Source organism: Ptychodera flava, chromosome 22, assembly GCF_041260155.1.
Source record: "Ptychodera flava strain L36383 chromosome 22, AS_Pfla_20210202, whole genome shotgun sequence".
NCBI classification, from domain to species: domain Eukaryota; kingdom Metazoa; phylum Hemichordata; class Enteropneusta; family Ptychoderidae; genus Ptychodera; species Ptychodera flava.
In genome coordinates, this window is record NC_091949.1 from 31888130 (window position 1) to 31900253 (window position 12124).

The following is a 12124-nucleotide window of genomic DNA, read 5'->3' on the forward strand; positions in this document are numbered from 1 at the left end:
ACTAATTTTATGATTCAAATGTACTTCCAAGACAAATTTCGTTTCGAAATGTCGACGAAATTACAAGTTTGCTTAACTATAAAAATATGTATTAGAAACCTAAGTGGTCTGATAGACTGTTTAGACATGCGCAGTTCTGAAACACGACTACTCACATGCTGCCAGTCGCAGATACATTTAAACACCGACACAACGATGGATTCGGGAGCGCCAAGCGTTTTGCATCCGTATATTTACGGTTACTTAGTCGAGCAAAAACTTCACAAGGCAGCGAAATGGTTTAAAAGTGAAACTGGAACGGTAAGTGTTCAGATTTGGTGTGAAATCGGTTTTCGTGACAACATGGCGGTCTGGGAACACGTGTTCGTACCGGCCAGCTGTTCGCCACATGGAAACGATATGATCATGAACTTCTTGAATAGTTGATCGTATGTTCAAAGTTATGAAAGGGTGTCAATATGCTCAAATACAAAAATCAGGCATCTACTAACTTTGTAACTTTACCATAGAAGTCAAACTTTACTGTAGACCTGTACGGGTTCCCAGACACTTCGCACCAAAACCACTTCGCACCATACCATCTCGTCCCATACCATTTCGCACCAAAACCACTTCGCACCAAAACAACCTCGTACCAAAACCACTTCGCCCCAAAAGTCATGTCCCCAAACCACTTTGCCCAAAACTTATCGCTAACTGGTAAAGCTGAAAATAACCACCTTCTGTCATCCTGGGACTGAAATCTTGAAAGTGTACGCATTTCGCGAAATTGACATCGTGCAATTCCGCGCAAGGCACCTGGAGTTGTAGCATTTGCGTGTTTCTAAGTTTCTTATTCTATCGCTTATGGTTTCATGCAACCATGATGCAACAATAAATGGTTTGTGGTAGCCAAAATGTCCTAACACATTAATGCTTCCAAGTTGTAGGTGAAAACAACCTTATCATACGTCGTAACATCGTTGTTTCAGGACGAGTTGACGGTACTATACTTTGGTCGAAGTGGTTTTAGTGCGATGTGGTACTTGGGGCGAAGTGGGGTTGGGCGAAGTAGTACTTGGGACGAGGTGGTTTTGGTACGAAATGGTTTTGGGACGAAGTTGTGTGGGGCGAACTGGTTTTGGTGCGAAGTGTCTGGACCCCGTTCGTACCGGCCAGCTGTTCGCCACATGGAAACGATATGATCATGAACTTCTTGAATAGTTGATCGTATGTTCAAAGTTATGAAAGGGTGTCAATATGCTCAAATACAAAAATCAGGCATCTACTAACTTTGTAACTTTACCATAGAAGTCAAACTTTACTGTAGACCTCCCATCTGTTGCTCTACCGCTAGTATGATGTGCGATATAGACAAGTAATATTTGTATTACTATATGTGTGTTTTGTAGTGCTGGCAGTGGTAAGAATTAACTCGCACCTTCCAACCTGCTCAGAACCAATCGGTCAGAGTGATAATGATTATCAATTGATCAAGTGAATGTCGGCCCAATCGTTATATCAGTAGGCCGTGAATTTCGAAGTGTCATTTGCCTGCACTACACTGCCCACTGAAATGATCTTGGGGATGGAGGTCTATCCTATCTAACAAATAAATGTCTTTTGGTCCATTCAGTGGTGTTGTTTGTGTACATTCGATACAGCCTCGGGCACTACTCGGGTTGCATGCTTCACCTCTCGTTTACGCTTCATGCTATAAGTGAAAGTCATAATCACAGTAGGATACATCTGTAATAATAGGAACACATTTCAGGTCGATAGATGTATATGTGTATCTGACAGACCACAGAGGGACTGTAGTCAGACTATAAAAATTGGTATCGCGCGAGTTAGTATTGGGTGAGACAGTTTCGGGCGAGTTGGTTGTCGGTGGGTTGGAAAAGGTGCAAGTTATCTGTTAACCGCAGTGGATGCCACTCCAAAATATATCCTACGGTGAGATAGGGATTTGCTCTGCTGCAAGTGTAACAGAAACACACGCTCCGTATGCAAGACGGTCAAGACCGAGATTAAGCTACAGTATGGATTGTAGCTCAACAGTCAAGTTACTCTTGCCTTTGACAAGCGCAGGGCATTTGATACGTTCTGTAATATCAGATGTATCAGGACAGTCACAGAACAAAGCAGACTAACCAACAACTGTTTAGCATAGTACACCCACACTAGAGATTTAAAAAGTTGCAGATAATAAAAGTATTGGCACTACAAGTTATGATCATTGATCTCTGCTCTACACATATTATAGCCAGCCAGGGACCCATTGAGTACACAATGCTATGAAGATGCCATAAAGATGTCAGATTTTCTCAACGTAACTTTTGAATGGGTCATTTAGGTTGACAATCCAATCCCATTGTATTTTACAGCATATGCCTGACCCAGATCACCCAAGCATTATGGAATTTTATGACACTTGGATAAATTCACCTGTCAATACTAAGAAAAGAAAACTAGCAGCGACAAAGCAAACAAACAAGAAACAGGTCAAACAGAAAAAGAAGGCACCTTCAACTAAAGCAGAAAGCTCAGACAGTGAAGAAGAAACCACTCAAAAACCACCTGCCAAGAAACCAACTGCCAAGAAACCAACTGCTGTTAAAAAACCGGATTCTTCATCCAGTTCAGATTCCTCCAGTTCATCTGAAGATGATGACAAATCATCTGCACCCCCTGCTGCAAAAAAGGCCAAGACAACAACAAAACAGGATTCCAGCTCATCGTCAAGCTCATCGTCAAGTTCATCGTCAAGTTCAGATGATGAGGAAGAGGAAGTCAAGCCTCAGCAAAAACAAGTGAAGAAGCCAGTTACCAAGGCAACAAAGAAAGAATCTTCATCATCTAGCTCTGAAGATTCAAGTTCAGAGGAGGAGGAAAAACCAAAACCCTCTGTTACAAGTGGCCATCAATCACTGAAAGCCACTGTTTCCAAGGCAACCAGAAAGGAATCTTCATCGTCAAGTTCTGATGAGTCCAGCTCAGAAGATGAGGAGAAATCAAAACAGCCTGTGAAAAGTTTGAAGAAAACAGCGAAGAAAACTGTAGTTTCTAAGAAAGTCAAAGATGAATCATCATCTTCAAGTTCTGATGAGTCATCAGATGAAGAAGAGATACCTAAAGTTCCAGTGAAGCAAACTGCTGTAACCAAGGCAACAAAAGAAGACACCTCATCTAGCTCAGATGAATCGTCAGATGAGGATGATGTTCCAAAAAAGACTGTTACTAAGAAACAGACCCCTGCAGAAGATTCCTCCTCATCGTCAGGTTCTTCAGATGACGAAATATCTTTTCCAAAAATTAAAGCAAAGGAGACAGTATCACAAGTAAAGAAATCAAAGATTTTAAAATCAGTCAAGAAAATTAAAAAGACCAAAAAGGATGCAAAGGAAACATCGTCGGAATCCAGTTCAGAGAGTGATAGTGAAGATGACAGACAAGAACAGACAACAAAAGCCCCTGTAAAAACACCACCATCAAAACAAACTAAACCAGATTCAAGTTCAGATAGCAGCAGTTCAGAGAGTGAAGATGAGAAATCTGTGCAAAAAAGTGCTGTGCAAAAGGCAGCCACTAAAGCATCCAAAACTGAATCTAGCTCAGATTCTGAGAGTAGTAGTTCAGATAGCGAGGATGAAAAACCTGTCCAAAAAACCAAGCCATCAACAAAAGTATCAGGACGTAAGGACTCAAGTTCAAGTTCGGACTCAGATAGCAGTTCAGATAGCAGCTCAGATAGCAGTTCGGATAGTGAAGATGAGAAGCCAGCGGAGAAGAAGGCAACAACGCCAAAACAGTCAGGAAAGAAAGTGCCACCCAAGACAAATAAAGCAGAGTCAAGCTCTGATTCAGATTCAGATTCAGATAGTGAAGATGAAAATCCTGCACAGAGGAAGCAGACATCCAAAAAAGCTGCCAGTGCACTGCCATCATCAAAGAAAACAAAAGCAGAATCAAGTGACAGTGACAGTTCCTCAGATGAAGAAGAGAAGCCAAATACTACACCTGTGAAGAAAATTACCGCAAAAACAGCTGCTGCTGCCACTAAAGAATCCAGTTCTTCAGACTCTGATAGTAGCTCAGATTCGGACAGCTCAGAAGAAGAACAAACAAAAAAATCCAAAGTAGTTACACCTACCGCTACTCGCAAGCAAACAACGGCAAAGAAAGATTCAAGTTCTGATTCTTCAAGTGAAGAGAGCGATTCTGATGATCAAAAAGTGAGTAAAACACCACAGAAGAAATCAACACCAACACCAGCAAAAAGGAAAAGACAGGAAAGCTCATCTTCAAGTTCAGACAGTAGTAGCTCGGACTCTGAAAAGGAAGAAGTTAAAACTTCCAAAAGTCCGAAAAAATTGAAGTCTCAGAACAAAAAGAAGAAAGCAGAAAGTTCCTCTGATTCATCAGATTCAAGCTCAGATGATGAAGATGACAAAAAGAAGTCTAAACCAGTTTCCAAGGTAACAAATGCTGTGAATGGAACCAAGGATACTTCAGATAGTTCAAGTGAATCAGAGGCAGACGAAAAGAAACCTAACAAGAAAGTAAGTCCATAGTTATTGTATTATCTGTCGTTTTCTATGAGTGACATGTTGGGTATTCTGAAGGAGTGTTTGATTTAGGTACAGTTCTACATATTTGACCTTTACAAGATGCTTAATCCTTGCAGTCATCTAAGTCCAATGGTAGTTTTTATTGCAAGAGGGTACGAACTGTTATAGGGTCAGTAGCTGTAACTTTTGATGATTTTATTCACCATTTTCATTTTGAATGTCAATTATGAGTGAAAAAATCATCAAAAATCACAGCTACTGGCCCTTTGATAAAAAATGTAAATGAAAAATAGTAAGTTCATCCATGTTTGTAAGCTAGGGGATGTAACTGCATCTTGTTGATGAGTACTTACTGAAATTGATCTTAACGGCCTTAATGTCATGAGAGGATTATTTCTTGTATTGCACGGATAGTTTAATCACTGGTCAATGCAGGCAAACAAACACTGGCAAAGAAATGGACTGAAAATCACATAATTTCCTTGTTTTCCACAGAGCAACATTTTTCAGGAAATTGACCCTGAATCACCTGCACATGAACCATAGATCACTTTGCCTTAATATAAGGTTATTTAAAAAATACCAGAATTTATGTCCAAGTGAAGCATGCAGCGGAAGTATTGTCCATGATGTGTAGCGTTGAGGACAATATTGAAGCGTACAATGTACAAGGACATAAATCCCAGTATTTTGTGAATAACCGTATTATTACAAACCTTTTTAGTCCAATTTTACCAGAAAAGTTGAAATAATAGCGTTTTGAGGATACCAGTTGGACACTACATCATGCGATAGTGAGCCGACTGGGAAGGCTTTCAGTGCATCCACTTAGGGCATAGAACAACACTTCAACCAAACGCAGTACAGTGCATGTGGTAGAAATTGTAGTTCAGCAGCATAATTTCAATCAAATTCACAAGTTTTGGACTGACCATCATTCACTTTGTGACATACTGAATTTTTAGATTTATATTTTTTGTGAAAAATTTAAAATCTTCTCTTTTTACCTATGCTAATGTAAAGGTGTTATGAGGTCAAAGTTCAAATAGCATCCAGTAATGCCTTAATTTATGTACTCCGTGTGAAAAAAGTGTTTTCTCCAGGACACTTTCTCCAGGACACGCAATGGTGCAAATCCCCAATCTAATCAAAATCCCCCTTCCAAGCCCTTGACTTGTTGCCCTTCTACAATGAGGTTTGAGATTTTGATTTACACAGAGTATTTATAGTGGCAGTCCACTTAACGATTACTGTCTATGATGTAACATCATACAGTTGATGTAATCCACCATCTGTAGCTACATTTAAATGATGCAAGCTTCCTATCTGCAGACGGATGTGGTACAGCAGAAAAACTAGAGTTTGCCTCCAGATTATTAAATTGTGTTTGATCCGAAATGAATAAAGTGTTAATGGTTTGTGTATGCTTCTTATTTCATCAACATTTACTGGATGGAATAAATAAAGAAACAGGAGTGCCTTTTATTTGATATTTGACGAATGCTATAACCTTAATTAATTAATACCAGAAAACATCGTAATTTGGATAACTTAAAATTTGCATAATTTATCACAGTCACCCTCAGGGGTGACATTTTCCCCCTTGTGAGAGAAACGTGGAGAAAACATGGACTCAAACTTATTGGACTCCGCGTCCTCTGATACCGAAACATACTCTACGACGAAACCCCATAGTTTGCAGATGCAGGTGTATAATAATTGTTTGTATTCTGTAAATTAAAGTTTCATTTTTGATTGACAGGATAAGGGCAGTGACAACAAAACTAGAATGACAACACCCAAAATGCAAAGCAGCATCCAAACAAGGCCAGCCACAGTGCCACAGGTCAAACAAAAAAAGGTATGAAAAGGTTTTTGATGAAACATTGAATGCATCCATCCATTGCAAGAACACCATAAAGATGCATCATTTTCTGTGCTTAAATCATGCTGTTAAAATCTCAATTGATGTCATGTATTTTGACCATGTATTCACCATGAATTCACGATTCAAACTAGTCACTTACAACACCATTTCCAGTTTCATTTGATGCGGTATTATTGGCGGTAAAACCTGTATTTGTAACATTTCGTAGATTCTGTGAAATTATGATGAAGAGGCTTCTGATTGGTATCGTCCTTAATATAAAATAGTCTATCTGCCATTCACAAAGCATTTGCACAGTGTGACATTTGCATAATTGCATAGTGCTCAAAAGGATATTTGAGCTGAACTTGTGTTCATATTCTCAGTTGTTTGAGTGACACTGGAGTTTATTGGCCGTAGTGTCAATATAATGTATCATACTGTATGCAGAATTGTATACTAACATTATCCATACCTTTGTTTTGACAGTTCTGTTTTGTTTGCTATTCACAGGACCAGACAAACATCAAGACCCCATATCGCAGAGTGCGTGAAGAAGAAATTGAAATTGATCCCCGATTGCAAAACAATGCATTTGAAGCAAAGGTAATTGCATTTCTATCAATATAGTGCTACAGCACTTAACCCGTTTCCTGCCAAGTCCATATTTCACCAGCAGGTCAAGATGGTTAAAATTAATGAAACACAACGTATTCCATATGATGTATTTCAACATAATACTGTACATTTGAAGGCTGTTGAAAACATAATACTGTAAAGTTGATTTTTTTTGGACAAAAGATGCTATAACATACCAAGCCAAGTGGGTGAAAATAGGTCATTTTTGGGCTCAATACCGCTTTTTACTGACTTGGCTGATGGGGAAGTGATACAGTTATTACTGTCTGGCAGGAAAAGGGTTCAGGTAGTATGCGCCTCGAAAGTGAAAGGACTTAAACTTTTGTTCAAACTTTCCTCAAGGAATTTTTTACCCATTCTCTTTCAAAATCAAGAATAAAAATCAAGGTTCACCGTGTAAATTTTGGAACTAGAGAAACAGATATTTGATATTCAAAATTAGCCACCAACCCTGTGTTTATTCTATGAAGAAAAATAAAATTTCCTGATTTTCAAAAAACTAAGATGTGAAAAGTTTTCTTACACCAAGAGCTTTAAAATGAACCCCCAAAAAGTGGTAGATCCGAAAATAATTAAAAGTGTGAGAGTCCAAATATCTGTCCCCAAGGCGCATTCTCTTATTTCAAAGTAGTTTCAGGTCACTTCACTGCAGTCCTTCAAGTCAGCATTGATAAGGCAGATATTGTTACTGTTCAAGATTTTTTGGTATGACTTGGAAAGTAACACTGACCGTGTCAAGCTGTCTTTTGAAACATTTCATCATGCTTACTTTTTATTCAATCAACAATGTCTGAGATAAAGAATGTTATGAGGTTCACAAAGCAGTCTCCCAGCATGGTCAGGATGTACAAGTAATATATAGCCCTCTTCCTGTCACGTTCGTTGTAGTTAGATTGATTACCAAATTGAATGTAATGAGAAGATATGCATTAGTAGTCGTTATCCTGTCAACCTGGTTAGAATCAGGTTGTTTTTGCATGCCTTGTAACTTGCCAAGTTGAGGAACTGTGATGTTTTTCATTGTAGCATCTACACTACAGTGGAGATCGGTTTTCTGACAGGACATAAAAGTCCTTATTGAAATGGTTTTTTTGGGACAAGCATAGTATGAAACACAAAAATCTATTCAACAAAGCTCCCCCCCCGGGTGCCTAGGGGTCTTGATCCTTGCTTGGCTCCTGCTCGTTAGCTTGAAGTGCTTGGCACTGCCTATAATGCAAGGTATAGGCTGTGACCAAATTGGCTAAAGCCTCTGTTCTCGCCCACCAACAGTGTAAACCCAATCAGTGTCTTGCATTTTATGAGACGCCAATGCCAACTTTTTTGACTGACTTGGTTCGACTTGTCACTGCAAGTAAAGATACTTTACCAAACCAAACAACTGCGGTAATTGTTAAACGACTTGGTCATCCTAAAGATTGACTGCTGTGGTTAGGTGTTCGCATGGTTTGCATTACTTGGCTTGATAAAGTACAAGTACAAAGTTGTTACATTGTACCTCATCATACCATTAGAGGGCACACTTGTTATCTCAAAGAACTTGTACATTACATATACAGTCACCTCTCCACATTTTTAACCACTCAGTGTTGGTGGGGAAGGTGTCACAGAAATGGAAATTAAACCAGAGCTAGTGTATGTGCTGTTTCATGGCCCCAGTTTGCCCCCCCCCCCTTTCAAAAAAAGCGTGAAATTTTGATGTAATCAAAGGAAGAGGGCATTGCAGTTTAGCAGAAATGGTGCTAACCATGACTTGTCTGACAAAACAACTTATTTCAATGAAATGAAGCATTGGGAAGTCTTTTTGTGAAAAGGGAGCTGAGGATGAAGTAATCCAAAATCTGAATCCTTGCTAGGGTGACTCATTCCTGTAATGCATTTTTCCTCATTTCATCATCATCAAGTCTGTTAGCTCTGTGAAGATTACAAAGAGATTGCTGAAGCTAAATGAGTGTAGTCAGAATTGTCAAATAATGTTTCTTTTTCTGTTTATCTTCAATTGCAGAGAGGTGCATATGGATGCTGGGGAGAGAGGGCCAATAAAGATCTCAAATTCACCAAAGGAAAGTCGTTCCGTCATGAAAAGACGAAGAAGAAACGTGGCAGTTACCGTGGTGGCGTTATCAGCCAGCAAGTCAATTCTATTAAATTTGACAGTGATTAAAATACTTACCTCAGACTCACATTGATGTTGGCTAGAAATCAACAATCGCTGGAAATCAACAATCACCCATGAATCAGCAGTCATGAGTTTGTGAAGTGTGCCATAGAGTTCTCTATCTGTCAAATTACCTAGACTGAAAGATTCCGTCGCATGCGGGCGCTCCGGCGCACAGCGACCTACGACCCTTTACCAAGACTGAAGGCACACTGTTGAAATCCTTTTCTCCAACAAAATTTTGTTGGAACCAATCGTATTACAGAAATGAGTTAATTGGCAGTATGTAGGGTAACAAGACCGCCCCTAAAAAAGGGTCGTAGGTCGCAGTGTGCCGGAGCGCCCGCACGCGACGGAATCTTTCAGTCTATCAAATTAGCATGCGCCTTCAGAATACTGCTCCCATCCTTGTGTATTTCAAGCTGCTCTTTTCGTCCCAAATTCATAGTAAACATGTCCGCAGTTACCAATGATGGGTTTGGGCCAAACCATTGCAATGACAGGGTTTTAAAGGGGCAGACTTGACTCAGCTTCTCCAGATTGTTTGAAAACGACTTTCAAAGGAGATCATAGGACTAACCATACATAAATAAATAACAAGCACTAATGCTTAAATGAAAGAAAATGAAGACTGCAACTTTACTAGCAATATATTGGTTATAGTTGTCCAGGTTCAAGTCTCTCTTTAATTTAAAATATATTTTTTAAGTCCGTCAAAATGTTTTTGTTTTCATACAGAGAAAATTAGCCAGTTCCACCGTAATTTTAAACTGTCAACTATTTCCCAGTGATACAGAAATGTTCAATGTGATCATTAACTCATCTATTCAATAACTGAACCATGCTGTTTTCTTTTTGAAATATTCACTTTTTGTATTCTGCAACCAGTCATCTTTTCATTTTGTATCTCGTCACAGCATGACTTCAGAAATAAAAAGTGAAAGTCGACTCACTTTTTTCCTTAGCATGATCCTGCTGTACCGTAGAGGTCATGTGACCTGATTAGTGTTGACTTTTCCAGTCCTTTCAGTCATTTTGAATACTCAATTTGACCAATTCATTCTTTGTGAAAAATCACAAATTAATTTACTCTATGATCAGGGCATGTCTGCTTGTTCTCTTTGCATTTTGCTGAAAGAATAAACAGGATTTGTATTGGGCTAGCACTGGAATAGTGACACCATTGCAGTGAGACAGAGGATGGCAATTCTACCAAATAACCGTTTGACTTACGGCTTTCATGATTCCACAATCCTGTCTAGAAAAAGGCATGTCTGGGTAGTTGAGAGATTTCCAAGACTTACAGTATTCACAATATGGGTACCATGATAGTATCCTGCACTCCACAGCTTTGTTAAAACCGTGGAGGTAGTAGCTCTCTACTACCTCCATGGTAGAAACAGAGTGACTACCAATTTACATAACAATACATAATGTGCATATTGTTTGTTAAGAAAAGATCTACTCTTTTGTATAATTATTGACATGTGAATAGATTGGTTAAAATCATCCCCTTGTGAAGACAACACTTTGTCCTGCTGAAAGTACTGACAAGAATTGACTTATATGTTACAAAAGCTGCAGCATTTTATTTTCTTTTTGCACAAAAGAAACAAACTGCAAGATACTGAATTTACTGAATTTTATCATCAGTTACTTTACATGCAGTTGACATACAACGTTTTCGTATTTAATGTAACAACAGTATTTGCATATGCATAACGTAGTATTTTTAAGTCTTTCCCCACAAGATACCTATGTTCATGTTTTTTTTTTGAAAATACAGTATTTGTACAACCATTAGTAAACGATTAGTATTATAGTAAATTAAAACATTGAATGGAAATTTCTGCTCTGTCATTGTATTCTGCGTTGCAAGAAGCAGAGAGTTTAATGACTTCTAGAATCCCAATACAGTTGAAATTTAAGAGATTTGTTTGATAGTTGTTGCAATTATGCTACAGGTAGATATGAAGTGTATTCTCACCCTGCTGTGAAGGGTGTTGTCATAGCAGCTGTTAGTCTTATCCAAGCTGCAAGTCGCTGATAATTGTAACAATTTCAGGTGAACTTCCAGTTATTTGAAGTAGATCGTTGTACATCCCAGCCATCTAGCTGACAAGTCGCCAATTCTGTAGTGATAGAGTTAAAATGCTTTTTTACACAGCCCTCGTACTGTCATTGAAGAATAGTCTGTGAGGTCTGTGAAAGGAGGCCCTCAGCGATGACATTTTCATACTTCATATGCACTTTTTGCCTGTGAGGGCAGGCTTCTATCTCGTGTGCTGAATGGCAAAGTAATAGTATGCTGGTGTGTAGATTAAATTATGATTTATTTGTGTTAATTTGGTCAGATCATAGACTCAAGAGTTTCTGGTGTCTATGGTCAAATACATGAAAATAAGAATGAGCACATGACATTTGTTCTCATCAATTACCATCTTCTTTGATAAAACATAAACCATGCTTGCTGTGTTAAGCCCCTTCCCTACCCATATATGATTTTTGAAAATGATGTACATCTATGAATAAGACGGTGCTCAAATTGGAGTTCAAAGGATGAAGAAGCATAAGGGGCAGAAATATTCTTCTGAGAGGTGTGCAAGAGAGAAACTTTTGTAAATCATAGTCTATAAAATGAGTAAATAAATAAATATATATATATATATATATATATATATATATATATATATATATATATATATATATATATATATATACACACACACACATATATATCAAATCGTAGTCCAAAATTTACATATATATTATGTGTCTGTATCTTTTTGAGTATGCTAACCAGGCTAGGCAAAGGGAAAACCGTGAAATCTTAATGTGGCATATATCAGGGATTTCTGGCCTGAAGCTAAAGGTAGCATGTTCTTTTTTTCAAGGAATATGCTGAGACTC

The 12124-nt window shown here is 38.4% G+C and overlaps 1 protein-coding gene across 1 annotated transcript; it reads left to right on the forward strand.

The window, feature by feature from the left end:
• Positions 1–117: 117 nt before the first annotated feature.
• On the forward strand, positions 118–11060 carry LOC139123201 (nucleolar and coiled-body phosphoprotein 1-like). The gene is made up of 5 exons (XM_070689300.1): positions 118–300; positions 2367–4541; positions 6313–6411; positions 6931–7023; positions 9062–11060. Exons 1-5 carry the CDS (start codon positions 127–129, stop codon positions 9218–9220), a joined length of 2700 nt encoding a protein of 899 aa, XP_070545401.1. The 5' UTR covers positions 118–126; the 3' UTR covers positions 9221–11060.
• Positions 11061–12124: the final 1064 nt, after the last annotated feature.